The sequence below is a fragment of the Asparagus officinalis genome, chromosome 4 (genome assembly GCF_001876935.1).
Source record: "Asparagus officinalis chromosome 4, Aspof.V1, whole genome shotgun sequence".
Taxonomy (NCBI): Eukaryota; Viridiplantae; Streptophyta; class Magnoliopsida; order Asparagales; family Asparagaceae; genus Asparagus; species Asparagus officinalis.
Window position 1 is genome coordinate 141,197,527 of NC_033797.1, and position 17,788 is coordinate 141,215,314.

A 17,788-nucleotide genomic window follows, 5' to 3' on the forward strand; every position below is an offset into this window, starting at 1 on the left:
GTCCTACTAGAGATCTTGCTTGTGTCCAATTTACACGGAGAAGTGTAAGCCTTAAAGGCATAATTTTTCTTCAATAAAATTCTTCTTTTATATTACTTTGTGTATTCGAGGTTGTCCTTTCATGGATTCGGGTGTTCTTTTTGGATTCAAAGAACATTCATTAGTAGATTCTGAGGTTTCTTGCTTCCGCATTAAGTTAAAATGATTATGGATTTAAGAGAAGCAGTTGCTTCATGTTAAAAAAATTTAAATCAAATCAATCTAAAGGTATTCTAGAGCGGCACAGAATCACCAAAGTTTGATCCATTCCATTCAAGCCACTTTGATACTCATCTGTAGTGGTATCCCTTTAATGACGTAATTATTTTTTTATTTTTGATGAAATGGTAGTTTTGAGTGAGATGCTAGATGAATGTCACATTAGCATCACACCAACGAAAGGACCAGCTAGTGATATCTACTTAATTACTTCATTATGTTTGATTTCTAATGAAATAGTTTGGCTACAAATTGAAGATTACATACACATGCATTTACACGTGCCAATATACTAGTGTGTGGATGGAGACGGATAATACGTATATCGTTGCCTGAAAGACCGTTCATTAGATTTAATATTTTCCTCAAATACTTTAAAATGGTTCAGATATGTGTATCGGTGACACAATGAATTTTTATATTTGAATCAAACAATATATAACTTTAAAGTCGTTCATCCATCTCAAATTCTACCAGCCTAGAGCAACGTAGACGAGGGTTCAAAAATAGCTGCGTTGTAGACCTTCCATATATAGTTCTGTTTTTTTTTATCTTTAAAGTCTTACGTATACCGGTATACAAATCCTGAACCAATATTGTTTATTCTAACAATCAACAATACCAAACTTCTACGACCAAATTAAACTAGAAAATTTAATTTCCTTGCTTTAGAAAAATAGTTAGCATATTACAATTCCATGTTGGTTAACAACTTGAGAATGGTCGTCCCCGTTTGGTTACATAAAAGAATAACGGAACATCACAAAAGCTAGACTCCAAAACCATGACGAAATGTCAAAATGACAAAAAATAACTACTCCGGTGGACCTAAGTTTGCCACAAACGCTTACCTGTTGTTTGTCTGGTAAAAAGTCAATAGCCTATCTAACCATGCATATTTTATTATAAAAGAGAAGGGCGGTGCTGTTTTTGGAGCTTGATTTACACGAAGAATATATGGCACCGGAATCTAGAATTAAATCCACGTAAAACTCCGGCCCTCTGTAATGAGGGTCTCCATGATCAGTGCTTCCAGGGTGAAAATGAATTAATTTGTTGTTTGTAAGGTGTGAGTATTTTCGCAATTTGCCCATTTAGACTGAAATCCTATGGCTAGTCGCCTGTTGAAGTTATATCTAAAACAAAGAACAATTAATAGAGAACAAAGAGATGTGAGATTAGACTATGAGAAATTGACTGTAATATTCATTGATTATTACTTGCATCATAGTATGGTTATGCTCCAAGGACATATAACAATAACAAAAAAGTTTCTATCCCAGATGTTTGGGGCCGGCCACATGGATCATACTCTTTCTTTTCTTTCTATTATGGGTCATCTTCTATTTTAAGAATCATTAGTAATATATCCTTATTAATTACTTCTAACCAAGTTCTCTTAGGTCTATCTCTAGATCTGTTTATAATATTATCGCTTTTCCTCACCGGTACACTAAGAGGTCTCCATTGTACGTGTCCAAACCACATTAGTCGATTCTATCTCATTTTATCTTCAAAAGGAGCAACATATAATCTACTATTGATGCATTTATTTTTTATTATATCTTTAGTGTATACACACAAGACCATCATAACGTTCTTATTTCTACTACATTCTAAGGACATAAGGAATCAAATTGATAGTCAAACATTGTTAAATGTATGTATGTAGTTTGTTTTCTCTGACATTCTCATTCTCTCTTTTCCTAATCTGTGCTCAAGGTTTTTCTTGTTTTGATGAAATGTAGAATATGTTAGGTTATGTGGAGCCTAATTTTCAGACCCAACCCAATTCGCTTAAGTGATCGATTCGTCAGAACCCTAACTGTGCGGATCGATAGTAGTCAATTTGACCTGGTGAAGACCAGTTAGTCTCCCAAGGGTATACATGTAATTTTAAGTCGCATTAATACCCTAGCTATAAAAGGGTGATTAGGGCACAGCTTGTAAACTATTTAGAATATAGTGGAATTTTACCTGTGGCGGCCGTGGACGTAGCTTCTCTCATCGAGAAGTAAACCACGTAAATTCTGTGTGTTCTGTGATTTGTTTTTCCTCTCTTCCATCTCTCATCTCTATTTCCAAATCGCAACAGGGGTTAGAAAAACCCTAACAAGTGGTATCAGAACTGCTAGGTTCGGCATAGGCGATTTGAGGTTAGATATGGGATCCAAGAAGGAGACGTCGAAGATCAAAAAGTTTGATGGGACAAACTTTGGGTACTGGAAGATGCAGATGGAGAACTACCTCTATCAGAAGGATTTGTATTTGTTGTTACGAGAGAAGCTGGAGGATACGAAGGATGTAGAGTGGAAGTTGTTAGATCTGAAGGCCCTTGGAGCAATCAGGTTGACCTTATCCAGATCTGTAGCCTTTAACATCAAGAATCAGAACTCAACGGCGGATCTCATGGCTGCTTTATCCAGTATGTATGAACAACCATCTGCAGCGAATAAGGTACATCTCATAAAGAAGTTATTTAATTTGAGGATGTCTAAGAATAAAAAAAATTCAAATATCACTTGAACGAGTTTAATGAGATCACGGATCAGTTAAACCCCATTAACATTAAATTAGATGATGAAATTCAAGCCCTCTTAATACTTGGTCAGTTGCCTGATAGTTGGAAGGGCACCGTTATTTCGATTAGTGGATCTTTTGGAAAATCAAAACTAAAGTTTTTATAGGTTGTTGACATGGTTATGACTGAGGAGATTAGAAGGTATGAGGAAGGAGTTTCTAGTTCAGGGTCGGCACTGAGTGTTGAGAGCAGAGGCAGAAATAGAAACAGGGATAAAGGGAATAGCCGTGAGAGACCTAATTCAAGGAACGACAGGTCAAAGTCTAGAAATCGTAGAAGCAAGAAAGACATTGATTGTTGGAACTGTGGTAAGTATGGGCACTATAAGAATCAGTGCAGAGAACCCAAGAAAGGTAAAGGAGAGCAAGACTAAAGCGAACGTCACCTCAGGAGAATGAGATGATGCCCTCATCTGCTCATTGGAGAGAAAAACAGAACCGTGGGTGTCGGATTCGGGAGCATCTTTTCATGCTACCTCAAATAGAGATCTATTTGAGAACTACCTCAAATAGAGATCTATTTGATAACTATGTTCCAGAAAATCTAGGAAAAGTCTACATTGATGATGATCAGGCGTGTGATGTAGTTAGAAAGGGAGTGGTGCAGATCAACCTCAATGGGTTTGTATAGAAGCTGAATGATGTGAGACATGTTCCAAGCATGAGGAAGAATCTGATCTCCATAGTACAGCTAGCAAAAGAGGGATATGTATCAACCTTCGCATGTGATACATGGAAGGTTACCAAGGGGTGGCACTTACAGTCTCTATATATTAGATTTGGCAAGAGAGGAATTTTAGAATATTTCAAAGTAAAGCTCGGCAACCTGAGGAGATTTTTCGAGCTATAAGGATCTCCATCTTCTCCAAAATTTTGAATGACAATTTTCCTATTCACATAAAAGAGAGAATTCAGGCATTGTAAATGCATTGTTGTTAGTTCTCACTTGAGATTTTGAGTTCCAGTTCTCTTAACTAGATTTTGATAGATACATGTAACATATTCTCAATTTTGGTTATGAATAAAATTCTTTTCATTGACCAAAAAAAAGGTTACCAAGGGGTCTATGATTATTACTCGTGGCACGAAGAGTGGGTATCTTTATATGACGACAGATGTATGTGGATCCATTGCAGTGGTTGAGAGCAAAGAAGATCTAAATTTGTGGCACCAAAGGCTTGGTCACATGAGCAGCAAATGGCTGAAGGTTATGCAGTCAAATGGGAAGTTACCAAGTATGAGGTCGACTGGGCTTGACTTATGTGAGAGCTGCATCTTTGGGAAACAGAAGAGAATAAGCTTCAAAAGAGTTGGCATAACTCTGAAGGAAGAGAAGCTTGAGCTAGTTCACACTGATGTGTGGGGTCCAGCATCAGTCCAGTCTACTGGTGGAAGGTTATATTTTGTGATATTCATAAATGATCACTCGAGGAATACTTGGGTCTATTTCATAAAACACAAATCAGAAGTGTTCGAAGTCTTTAAAAGGTGGAAGGCTATGGTAGAAAATGAAACATGTTTGAAGATCAAGAAGCTTCGATCATATAATGGTGGTGAATATGAATATTCAGAGTTCAAGAAGTTCTGTTATGATAGTGGCATCAGATTGGAGTGGACAGTACCAGGTACTCCACAGCAGAATGGCATAGCTAAACGGATGAACAGGACGCTGACTGAGAGAGCCAAAAGCATGAGTCTACAAGTAGGTCTTGCAAAGCAGTTTTGTATAGAAATAGTTAACACAGCTGCCTACCTGATCAACCGGGGACCATCAGTGCCTTTGGAGCACAGAATACCTGAAGAAGTATGGAGTGGAAAGCAGGTAAATATTTCTCATCTAAGAGTCTTTGGTTGTGTTTCATATATTCATTTCAGTGATCATGTTGAAACAAACTTGATTCTAAATCTTTGAAATGTTATTTTATTAGCTATAGTGGTGATGAATTTGGTTATAAGTTCTGGGATGAGGAGAACAAGAAAGTCATCAGAAAGAGGGATGTTGTCTTCAATGAAGCAGTCCTCTACGAAGATCATGTTGTTGTTTAGTCCACTAGTTCGGTGTTGTCTGAGCCTACATACTTCGAGCCGGATGATATTCCAGATGGGAGCAACTTTGAGGCTAGTTCTGATGAGGAAGGAACAGAAGAAGTGGAAGAAGAGATGATAGAGGAGACAACTTCAGAGAGGACAGATGCAGAGCCTGGTCCATCCATCAGAGAGTTGAGGCGAACAGCAAGAGTACCCAAGTCAAATTCGAAGTATCCATCATTACAACCCAGGTCTCATTTGAACTACTTATTGTTGAGTGACAGTGGAGAGCCAGAAAGCTATGATGAGGCATGTCGAGTGGGTGATGCGAGCAAGTAGGAGCTCGCTATGAAAGATGAGATGAAGTCCTTGAACACTAACAAGACTTGGGAGCTTGCGAACTTGCCAGTGGGAAAGAAAGCCTTGAGTAGCAAATGGGTGTACAGAATTAAGGAGGAGCATGATGGTTCTAAGAGATACAAGGCAAGATTGGTAGTCAAAGGGTTTCAGCAGAAAGAAGGAGTTGACTACACGGAAATCTTCTCTCATGTAGTCAAATTGACTACTATCGGATCGGTTCTGAGCATTGTTGCAGCTGAGGATCTACATCTCAAACAGTTAGATGTGAAGACAGCTTTCCTCCATGGTAACTTAGAGGAAGAGATATATATGCAGCAGCCAGAGGGGTTCACTCAGAAAGGCAAAGAGAAGATGGTGTGCAGATTAAAAAAGAGCTTGTATGGTCTGAAACAAGCTCCAAGGTAATGGTACAAGAAGTTTGATGGGTTCATGCAGAGGAATGGATACTCCATGTGCAATGCTGATCATTTTTGTTTCTTCAAGAGGTTTGATATCAGCTATGTTATCTTGCTGCTATATGTCGATGACATGCTAGTTGCTGGTTTAGATATGGGTGAGATCAAGAAGTTGAAGAAGCATATGTCAAGTGAGTTTGACATGAAGGACTTAGGTGCAGCAAAGTAGATTTTGGGGATGAAGATTAGCAGAGACAGGCTTTTGGGCACACTGCGGCTATCTCAGGCCGAGTACATTAGACGGGTGCTTGAGAGATTTGGGATGAGTGATGCTAAGACTGTTAGCATACCTTTGGCTAGCCATTTCAGGTTGACTAGGGAGCAGTGTCCAATGACTGATGAGGAGAAAGACTACATAGTAAAGATTCCATATGCTTCAACCATTGGAAGTCTTATGTACGCCATGGTGTGTACGAGGCCTGACATTGCCCATGCAGTGGGAGCTGTGGGTAGATTCATGTCAGATCTAGGAGAACAGCATTGGGAAACAATGAAGTGGATTCTAAGATACATGTGTGGTACTATAGAGAATTGTTTATGCTTCAAGAGAGGCAAGTTAGGTCTGTAGGGATTTATTGATGCAGACTTTGCTGGTGAGATAGATCAGAGGAGGAGCATTACGGGGTATGTGTTCACATTGGGTACTACTGCCATCAGTTGGGTCTCTCAGTTACAGAAGATCGTTGCTTTATCAACTACAAAGATAGAATATGTTGCTGTGACAGAGGCAAGCAAGGAGATGATATGGTTGCAGGGTTTCTTGGAGGAGTTGGGACAGAAAAATGAGAAGAGTGTCTTGCACTGTGATAGCCAGAACGCTATTCATTTGGTAAAGAACCCAGCTTTTCGTGTTAAGACTAAGCACATACAGGTTCATTATCACTTCATAAGGTCAGCCTTAGATGATGACGTGCTGGAGCTTGTGAAGATCCAAGGAAGTAAGAGCCTGGCTGACATATACTTACGAAGACTATCACTATGGAGAAACTAAAGTTGTGTTCAACTTCAGTTGGCCTCATTGCTTGATAATATGGGAGGCCGTCGCCGCAGGGAAAGGTAATAAAGACTCAAGATGTTGAAGCTTTTCAGGAGCATACTATGGGAAAGTTAGTCTCCAAGTGGTAGATTGTTAGGTTATGTGGAGACTAATTTTCAGACCCGGCCCAATTCGCTTAAGTGATCGATTCGTCAGAACCCCAACTGCGTGGATCGATAGTAGTCAATTTGACCTGGTGAAGACCAGTTAGTCTCCCAAGGGTATACATGTAATTTTAAGTCACACTAATACCCTAGCTATAAAAGGATGATTATGGCACAGCTTGTAAACTATTCAGAACATAGTGGAATTTTACCTGCTGCGGCCGTGGACGTAGCTTCCGTCATCGAGAAGTGAACCACGTAAATTCTGTGTGTTATGTGGTTTGTTTTTCCTCTCTTCCCTCTCTCATCTCTATTTCCAAATCGCAAAAGGGGTTAGAAAAACCCTAGCAGAATACATATAAGATGATTACCGTTTAGAAGTTTGAAACCAGAATGCCTCGAGTTTGGCTAAGTTGTAGATGATTTGTAGTGCAACCACTTAATTATTTGTCCATTAAAGATATTTCATTTCATTCCCTCTAAAATAACCAGAAGGTTACCATCACTGCACAACCTGACTATTTCTATCGATCGCGGTCGATATCGGAAATCCTCCAATCCTTCTGAAAACTCCACAATTGTGATATACGTAGGCAAACATTTTTCCTTGCCTCAAAGAAAGCATGAAGTAGAGCAGTTGAGTCGGGACCCTAATTTCTAACAGGGCAGGTGACCCAAAAATGATGCGATCGGGTCAATGGAGGGATTTGGTCCTGACATATTTCACCTTCTTAAATAGTTCCATGTTAATTAGGGAACAGAGAATTGATAGGGGCCCTAAAGAAAACACTTTGAAAATTTCTGAGCAACACAATTGTCCTCAATTACATGCCTAAAATATGATAACGAGTCCGTGTTAGGAAAATGATTAGAACCTGCCCCACCTACTTAACCATTTTTGTTGTGGGCTGGTCAAATCCTTGAGCCTGTTCTCTCTCTTTATAAAGGGCATTTTGAACCCCCTAACCTCTTGCAATACCTCAATTAGTACTAAGAGATTTTGAGAGAGATATATGGGGATGTACTCTTCTAAGTTTGTTGGTATCTTGTTAGGCCTCTTGCTTGCCTATCAAGCTTCACATTGCTTGGCTCATCCCTTGCACAAGTACTGGCCATCCGGGGGCTCAACAAGATACTATGACTTCAAGGTATAGATGTTTTCCTATTATTTTAAGAGTTAGTTGCATATATTGGCATTGTAGTATATTATGTTGGACGGTACTTAATTATTATCCATAAATTTTCTAGCATGTACTAACTTGACCCCTTGAACTGAAGACAGAATTATCCTTGACATCTGTATATGTCACATGGACATCATGTAACGTCAATATGTTACGGAGCAATCCTGATATTTCAATTCCTCGGCAAAGAGTTTATGTATAACTTCTATAGTTGTTAAACACACATCATCTTCACTGCTACAAAATAATGAAGAAATATCTCTGTTTCTATATGGGTCGTCTAAGTGGTAACCGAAAAGCTTAGGTGTAGTACATCGGCATGTATGTATTAACTCTTTCTCTAATGAAGTAGAGTTAATGTACATTTCCCTTAAAAAATAACTATTTTTTCTTTAAGAAACTTTTCAAAAGGAAAAAAAAATAATAATGCTTGACATCAATATCAATAATTTGCAAAATAATGAATTAGTTATGAAGACTTTTGTACCCTACATAAAAAAATTGGACTAGATAGCTATCAAGCTCTATACCTAGTCAATTTGGCTCGCTCGCTCTAGTCAATTTGCCCGGTCATTCTTAAGTCTATCAACTCTACATCATTACGTAACAATGGAAATGTAACTACTTTTGTTTTTGTTTGTCGTTGTTATAGATTCAAAGGACAAAGATCACAAAGATATGCAAAACAAGGGAGATCGTCACCGTCAACGGCATGATGCCCGGGCCCGTAGTTTACGCCAACGAAGGCGACCGTGTCATTGTCAAAGTCACCAACGAGACTCCTCAAAATGCTACGATCCACTGGTAATAAAAAAAATTTCTGCTCAGGTTCACAGTAGTTGAGAAAGCATAGAGCAAGTTAATGGTCGGAACGCTTATATATCAAGAATAACAAGTAAAATAAGTTCGTATAAATTACAATTCGAAAACCCGAAACCAGAAAATTAATCAAGTAGACTCTTGAACATAAGCGTGAATTGAAATTCTATTTCCAGCAGCGGATACCGTAAATGTTGAAAACTCAGAATGAATGATCTATGCGCAGGCACGGAGTATATCAGAGGCTGACCTGCTGGGCTGACGGGCCGGTGTACGTAACCCAATGTCCGATCCAGGCAGGACAGACATACACGTACGAGTTCACCATCGTCGAGCAGCGAGGCACGCTCTTCTGGCACGCCCACGTGTCGTGGCTCCGGGCAACCGTGCACGGGGCCATCGTCATCTACCCTAAGAAAGGAGTCCCTTACCCCTTTCCCCGCCCTTACGAGGAGCAGATCATCGTGTTTGGTAAATTACCAGCCGATACGAACTTTTATATGCGTGTGTGTATGTATGTATGTACTGATCGATCGTCGATGTTACGTGCAGAGGAGTACTTCTTTAAGGATGCGGTGAAGCTTCAGAGAGCTGTATTGCGTAGCGGCGGAGGAGCTCCGCGTACTGATGCGTATCTCATCAACGGGCACGCTGGTCCTCGCTTTACGAGGAGCAGATCATCGTGTTTGGTAAATTACCAGCCGATACGAACTTTTATATGCGTGTGTGTATGTATGTATGTACTGATCGATCGTCGATGTTACGTGCAGAGGAGTACTTCTTTAAGGATGCGGTGAAGCTTCAGAGAGCTGTATTGCGTAGCGGCGGAGGAGCTCCGCGTACTGATGCGTATCTCATCAACGGGCACGCTGGTCCTCGCTACAACTGCTCCGCCACGGGTAATTTCTAAATGAACAGATCCAACACAGATTAATGAGAAATTACTAAGAGTATCGAATCCTACTCGTATAGTTGACAGAAAAGAGATTTACTGCGTCATTTTTCTCCGTATTAATTAGACGAATGTAGGAGTGTAATCTATGCAAACTATTTTTATGTCTTCAGATGTGTACAAGGTCGACGTGATTCCGGGCAAGACGTACCTCCTCCGCCTAATCAATGCCGGCCTGAACCAAGAGCTCTACTTCTCCATCGCCGGCCACAAGATGACCATCGTTGAATCCGACGCCGAGTACACCAAGCCCTTCGCCAGGGACCACATCATGATCGCTCCCGGTCAAACCATCAACGTCCTCGTAAAGGCCGACCAGCCCATCGCGAACTACGAGATGGCCGTGGGCCCCTACGTCACCGCCCAGAACATCACCTTCCAGAACATCTCCGCCGTCGCCCACTTCCAGTACTCCGGCGCCAGTCTCAACAAAGCGGCCGAGCTCGCGATGTTGCCGGCGTTCAACAACAACCTCGTCTATAATTCCCACCTCGACGGCCTTCGTAGTCTCAACGCCAATTCTCTCCCGCTCAAAATCGATACAAATTTGTTCTTCACGATTGGACTCAACATCGATCCTTGCAATCGAAGAAACCCGAACAAGACGTGCACGGCTCCGAACGGAGGGATATTTAGGGCCTCTATGAATAACATAAGTTTTGTTACCCCGAGTCTTTCGATTCTGCAGGCGTACTTTTTCGACACCCCCGGGGTTTTCAGGCCGGACTTCCCAAAAAAGCCGCTGAAGTTCTATAACTTCGTTTACGGAGCGCCCAACAATATCCCGAATAACACGGCGGCGACGAACTCGACGAGGTTGGTGGAGTTAGAGTTCGGGGAGACCGTTCAGCTGGTGATGCAGAACACCGGGACGATCACGACGGAGAACCACCCGATGCATTTGCACGGGTTCAATTTTTACGTGGTTGGATTCGGCACGGGGAACTATAATCCGAGCACTGCGGAGTTCAATTTGGTCGATCCGCCGTCCTTGAACACGATTGGTGTTCCGGTCGGTGGATGGGCAGCGATAAGATTCACAGCCAACAATCCAGGTATATATCCATGATCATATTTACGACATGATGGTCACATGTTATAAATACGAACAAACAGTTCTCTCGCAAAATGAGTTGTCAGCTCATCACGTACGTGCGATAATAGTTTATCTAGTTTTTAATTAATAACTAGTTCTTGTGCTGATTAATTAATTGATTTTGATTGACGTAGGAGTGTGGTTCATGCATTGTCACCTTGATATACATCTAAGTTGGGGATTCTCAATGGCTTTCCTTGTGAAGAACGGGGTGGGGCCCTTGGAGACTCTTCCTCATCCTCCTGCGGATTTGCCAAGGTGCTAAGTAAACGAGAGAAGGAAAAAAAAAAAAAAAAGAGGAAGGGGAGAGGTTTGGAAAGAAAAAAAAAAAAAAAAGAGGAAGGGGAGAGGTTTGGATTTGAGTTGTTCTGAGTTTGAGTTGTGGATCTCCCAGTGTGGCTTTAAGAATTTGCATTGTAATTTCAAGGATATGTATTTGATTGTAATTTCAAGTGAATCATAATAATATACACATTGCTTTACCCCTTGTTGAGTAAAATCATCATTTTTCTCATTTCCTTTCTCTACTTCCAATTTCACCATCAGGTTGTGATGTGAAAATGAGAGCAGGCCAAGTTTACAGTATTTTTGGTGAACATGACTTCGTTAACTCTATTTAATTTGTACTAGTATTGAGATTTGGCTCAGTAATAAACCGGTGGATCAAAATCAAATCTAATACATTCTAAATTCAAATCCAGACCATCATTTAAGAAAATAATTAATACATGTTCGACTAACTATCAAGTTGGTATAAGGCTCCTTTGTAGTTGGCATCTTTCTGATATATAGATTTGTTTATCTTTGGAGGAAATTCCTAATATTTTGTTACCTCATTTTAGTTTCCCTTCATAAAATAAAAATCAAGAAAAACAGAATCTAAATCATAAAAGGTTCCAACGACTTCATGTCAAAAGAAACAAACTAAAAATAACTACCTAGAACAAAAGTTGTAGATAGATAATAAAGTAAATGGGGTAAGTACATTTTAGTGATTACGTTAGCATATATTAATCATTAGGTGCTCGAGGAAATATTAGTTTTTTAGCTATTAACCAAGAGGATCCCACCTCTCGTAAATTATACTTATCTATATCTATTTCTTTATATATTCAAGATAAATCATACCATTCATGAAATGACAAAAACAATTTTAATTAATAAAATACGATCCATCCAGTGTCTGATTGGGGTGAATATAATCCAAATCTCTAGTGTTTAATCATAATTATTCTATGTGTTGCAACAATAACGTCAACAATGAGTAGGTGACCTAAAACCAATAGGTATGTTGGGGCTCTCAAGTACGCGTGCCTCTTCTTTATGCACTATACACAAATTATTTCCTAGGGTCTCTTTACATCACTTCAAATATATACCTAACTAAAGTACAAAATTAACTTTGATTTTGTAAAGGAAACAAGAAACAAAAACGAGAATTGGTGTACCAACTTTTGTTCCCCATGTGCATGTAAACTGAGGAGTTCTTTTTGCCTCAAAGAGCTATACATAACTAGTAATGGCATAAGATGATCTCATGAGTTTGCATTTGTTGTTTAAATTGGTTTTTTTTTTTTTTTTTTGAGGGTGCAAGTATTACATGAGGACTCTATATATTTTTTTCATTTTATGAGTTTTCTACCCTATAGGTATTTTTCATAGAGAGCTTATAAAGGACTGCATGGGGCTTAGTCTTGCCGCTAGTTCTCCAAAAGAAAACAAATAAAATAAATAAATAAAAGAAAACTGGCTAGTAATGGAATTGGAGTTATAAACCAGCCAATCAAGTGGCGATAACTTTAGGTTCACAGAGTAGAATTGATAATCCGAACTAAATTTTTTAAAGGACACTTTCTTGATACTAAGGTATTGACATACTAATATATTCATCTATAACGTTACAAAGGTAATAAATTTATACATTTTTTTTGGCATAACATTGGAAGGTATCAAATTTGTATCTATACTCAAAACTTTGGTTAAATAGTAGTTTATACATGCAAATATATTGAAGAGAAAAACAGAATACAGGTTTGGATCTCCAGCGGTCGACCGCGAGGCAAGCGCGGTCGACTTTCTGTCGATTGGTTGCGGTCGACTGTGACGGTCGACCACGAGACCCTGTAATGTTTCCTAGGTTCTGTCTTTGGTTTTGATCGACCGCCGCGGTCGACCACGTGTCGTGCTGGGCCTTAGACATTGTCTCCTATTTGCTTTGGGATTGTGTTTTGGTATATATTGAAATACGATTTTATAGGGTTCCCAAGGAGAGATTAGAGAGTGTTCTGAGCATATTGAGAGGGAGAATTTGTGAGCAAATTGAGAGATCTTTTAGTTGGGTTAGTTTGAGTGTTTGAGAGATTTGTAACTCTTTGTACTCTCCTTGATTTAGTAGAATCTCCCTATCCTCCCCCCGTGGACATAGGCAATTTGTTGAACCACGTATATCTCTATGTTTACGATTAGTTTGTCGTATTTGTTTGGATTGTGCTCGAGTTTGGTTTGTTAATCTTCTCCCGTGACTCACGGACTCGTTCGGTGTGCGAGCACACTTCCGCAAAGGCGCGTGACAATTAGTATCAGAGCTCAGATTTTAGATCTAGGGTTTTGGTATTAGGTGGAGGAAGATTCGTCATGGAAGCTTGGTTCTTAGAGTTCTAGGCTTCGGTGGAGATAGTGTTTGGGGTTGCCGTTGAAGATTTTGTTTTCCTCGTGTGGTTAGGAGATCTATTTGGAATCCGTTCTAGGGTTCATTTGGGTAACTTCTAAATTTTATCAAGTTTAAATTTTTTTTCTCTACAATTTGAAGTTTGTGAGTATGGAAGAAAAAGTTGGTGAAAGCAACAAGATGGGGGGTATAGTTTAAGTTTTTTTTAGAACACTAAAGTTAGTATAGTTAAATATGACGGCAAGATCAATTTTGGTTTTTGGATGAGCGACATACATGATGCGCTTAATGCTCAGAATTTGAAGGAAACCATCATGGTCCATGAGAGACCGCCAAAATATGAAGAGGCGGTTGGAAAAAGATGAATAGGAATATTTATGGGGTGATCAGGTCTTGTTTGGAACAGGAGCTAAAGTATGATGTGATTAGAGTGATGTATGCAATGAAGATGCGGAAGATTCTCAATAATAAGTACCTGATAAAGAGTGTTGAGAACCGTTTGTACTTGATGTGAAGATTGTTTAGATTTCAGATGTCTAAGGACACTTTACTAGTAGTTCATATGAACAACTACACTAAGTTGTTGTTGGACTTGCCAATGTGGATGAGAAGATTCTGGATGAGTATAAGGATATTATTCTTTTAGGCTCCTTACTGGATGAGGTGTATGATACCTTCGTGCTTACATTGTTGAATGGGAGATCTTCAATCACATATAGTGAAGTTACTAATGCTTTGACGAACTATAATTTGTGAAGGAAGGACAAGGAGATTTCCTGCTAGTTGTAGGCTGTCTAAAAATCACAATAGATAGCTGATCCCCATCAAACACCGATGATGGAAGTTACAATCTGACGACTTCCAGAAGGCTACAATTTAAAGACTTTCACGTGGATCGATGAAGGTTACAATCTGACGACCTTCATAACAATTGATGAAAGCTCTAATCAACAGCCTCCATAATCAACATCAGGAGTTACAATCTGACGACTCTCACGAATCAAAGAGCTAAAGCAAAGATTACAAAATGACGATCTTTGCAACGTTCTGACAGAAAGAGACTACAAATCGACGGTCTCTTCAAACCAAGACGTGGAAGTCCTCCCCGCGTACCAGCATCAAGACGCACCGCGTTTATAGCCACAAACGCAGCTCAGATGCAGCTTCGAACGCTGCCAACGCAGCTTCCAAATCGCTGCAAACGCAGCTCCAGCGCAGCTTCCAACTGCTGCCAACGCAGCTTCCAACTGCTGCCAACGTAGCTTCCAACCGCTGCCCAAACGCAGCTCCAAAGCAGATTTCAAATCGCTGCAAACGCAGCCCAACGCAGCTTCCAACCGCTGCCAATGCAGCTTCCAACCGCTGCCCAACGCAGCTTCCAACCGCTGTCAACGCAGCTTCCAACCGCTGTCAACGCAGCTTCCATCCGCTGCCAAACGCAGCTTTCATCCACTGCCAAACGCAGCTTCCAAGCCGCCAAACGCAGCTTCCAACAAGATGCCAACGCAGCTTCCAGCCGCTGCGTCCGAGCTTTCAGACACTGCGTTCAAGCTTCCAGGCACTGCGTTTGAATGCAGAATTCACACCAGAACGCGGATTTTTCATTTGACTCGTTCAAACACGAGCTGAACGGTTTCACAACCGTCTCCCACGATCTGAGGGGATCACAACTCCACTCAGAAGTGATTTAAGGGGGCGGTTACATCCCATTAGCCCCACTTGGGAGCGAATTAAGGAGGTGGTTACACCCCTTAATCCCCTATAAATAACTGAAAATCAATTCAGTTCAGGGGTTCGGTCGGCTAGATCTTTCATCCTTTTTTTTGGCAGCAAAGAAGAGATCCTTGGCTGGTCTAACCAATTATGGTTAAGATCAATTAACTCATCAAGAGTTCTAAAACTTGCCATGCAAGTTCTCCACAATGTCAAAATCGTGAGGATAAGATCATGTTCCAGTGAAACAAGACGTCGGATCGTCAACGAGAAGCAAACTCGACGCGAGCAATCGAGGAAGGCATCTCATCGCCACCGTGAAGAACCCAGAATTAAACAAATGGGAGAATCCAGATCATTCTCCTCTCTTTTGTAATCAGGAAATCCAATTGTAACTGAGATTAAAGGAATATAAATCAATTTTCCTTCATTTCTTTTACTGCAAATTTTTCCACAAACACTAGTACGTCATGATAGGCCTTGTCGACGAGAGGTAGAAGCCCATATCCGAAGGTGGTAACAGGAGCAGGTCGAAGTCTAGAGGTCATCACTAGTTAGCTAAGAACCAGTGTGCGTTCTGTAAGGAACAGGGATATTGGAAGAGAGACTGTCTGAAGCTCAAGGAGAAGGAGAATGGCAAGAAAAAGGGCCCGAAGGCTAATGAGGTGAATATTACGAAAGATGATGATTATGATGATTCGATCTTTTCTCTATTGATTACTCAGAGGTGAACCATGTAGATGCATTAGATTGGATGCTTGATTCTGTAGCTACTTATCATGTGACCCCTAAGTGAGATTGGTTTGTATCATTTGAGAGACTCGATGGGGTGTTGTCATCATGGGAAATGATCAATCCTGTGGTATTTGTGGGATAGGTACCGTGAGGATCCAGATGTATGATAGAGTAGTCCGTGAATTGAAAGAATTAAGATTTGTTCCTCAGTTGAAGAAGAATCTTATTTCTGTTGGAGCTTTGGAGGTAAAGGGATTCAAGGTGACATTTAAGGACGTTATAGCAAAGGTTACTAAGGGATCATTGGTGGTGATGAAGGGAGTCTGTGGTTGAAACTTGTATTATCTGAGGGGAGCATCGAGGTTGGCTAGGTAGCTTTAGCTATTTCAGAGGTGAACATGAGTAGACTTTGGCACTACAGGTTAGAACACACAGGAGAAAAGTCACTGTAAGTTTTGTACAAATATGGGCTATTAAAGAGAGCCAAAAGTGGAAAGATTAAATTATGTAAGCACTGCATTCTTAGCAAGAAGATGAAGGTGAAGTTTAGGACTGTTATTCATAGGATGAGGGGCATCATGGATTATGTGCACACAGATATTTGGGGTCCTACCAAGACGATATTACTTGGTGGTCGATATTGGTTCATCACGTTCGTTGATGACTATTCTAGGCATTATTGGGTGTATACCATGATGAAGAAGAGTGAAGTCCTAGATTTATTTATGGAGTGGAAGAGAAGATTAGAGCTGCAGACTGGGAGAAAGATCAAAATGTTACGATCCAACACGGCGACGAGTATAATCAGACCCCTTTTAGCAGTAATGTCGAGATGAGAGCATAGAGAGACACTTCATAGTTAGTCATATACTATAGCAAAATAGAGTGGCAGAGAGGTTGAATCGGTCTTTGCTGGAGAATGTCTGATGCTTATTGTCACAGAGTGGTTCGGAGAAGATCTTTTGAGCTGAGACACTATTATATGGGAACCACCTCATTAACAGGATATCTTCATCTACGATTAAGGAGAAGACCCCTATGGAGATATGGTCGGGAGAGCCAGCACACGATTATGACCAACTCAAGGTATTTAGGTGCCCTATATTTTATCATGTAAAGACAGATAAATTAGAACCTCGAGCTAGGAAGGCCATATTTATAGGATTCAAATGTGGTGTCAAGGGATACAAGCTATGGGATCCAGTTGATAAAAAGATTATGCTGAGTAGAGACGTCACGTTTGATGAGGCTTCTATCTTGAAGCTTCCCAGCTCTCACCAGATGGAGAGCACCCCGACAGAGGAAATATCGTAGGTGGTGGAGATTGATGTAGCTCCATAGTGTCCAGGTGGTACAGTATCCATTAGAGTGCCGACTGAGGTGATGTTAGGTGAGCACGATGACGACGAGGAGGATACGAGTATAGATGTGTAGGATCAGGGACCGATGGCTCAGGTTCAGGATTCTATTACGGATTGAAGATAGAGGAGAGACATACGGATGCCAACACGGTATACCGACACGGTAGTTGTGTATGCACTTCCGATGAAGAGTATCGATGAGTTGGTGCATACTATATTTAGAGAGGCCGAGCAGAGTTCGTAGGCTGATTTATGGTAGGTAGCTATGTAGGAGGAGATGAAGTCTCTTCACAAGAATGATACATGGGAGCTTGTTAAGCTTCCAAATAGGCGAAAGACAATTAGTTGCAAGTGGGTATACACAAAGGAGGGTATTGAAGGCACTCTAGTGAGGTTCAATGCTAGGTTGGTTGTGAAGGGCTATGCACAGGAGGAATGT

General features: G+C 40.5%; 1 protein-coding gene across 2 annotated transcripts; it reads left to right on the top strand.

Moving 5' to 3' along the window:
* On the top strand, window positions 7,795–11,183 carry LOC109839580 (laccase-6-like). Of its 2 annotated transcripts, XM_020408068.1 has the most exons (7): window positions 7,795–7,969; window positions 8,658–8,809; window positions 9,051–9,295; window positions 9,377–9,478; window positions 9,697–9,723; window positions 9,890–10,831; window positions 11,007–11,183. In XM_020408068.1, exons 1-7 carry the CDS (start codon window positions 7,835–7,837, stop codon window positions 11,135–11,137), a joined length of 1,734 nt encoding a protein of 577 aa, XP_020263657.1. In that variant the 5' UTR covers window positions 7,795–7,834; the 3' UTR covers window positions 11,138–11,183. The 2 variants fall into 2 exon arrangements, with proteins under 2 accessions (XP_020263657.1, XP_020263658.1); XM_020408069.1 differs by lacking the exons at window positions 7,795–7,969; window positions 8,658–8,809; window positions 9,377–9,478 and having other exon boundaries at window positions 9,043–9,295; window positions 9,595–9,723.

Bases quoted from the DNA above. Each gene is read 5' to 3' on its own strand.
- LOC109839580 (XM_020408068.1), top strand. From the start codon at position 7,835: ATGGGGATGTACTCTTCTAAGTTTGTTGGTATCTTGTTAGGCCTCTTG. The intron at 9,479-9,696 runs GTCCTCGCTTTA...ACGGGCACGCTG, and splicing joins TCTCATCAACGGGCACGCTG to GTCCTCGCTACAACTGCTCC. The intron at 9,724-9,889 runs GTAATTTCTAAA...TTATGTCTTCAG, and splicing joins CTACAACTGCTCCGCCACGG to ATGTGTACAAGGTCGACGTG.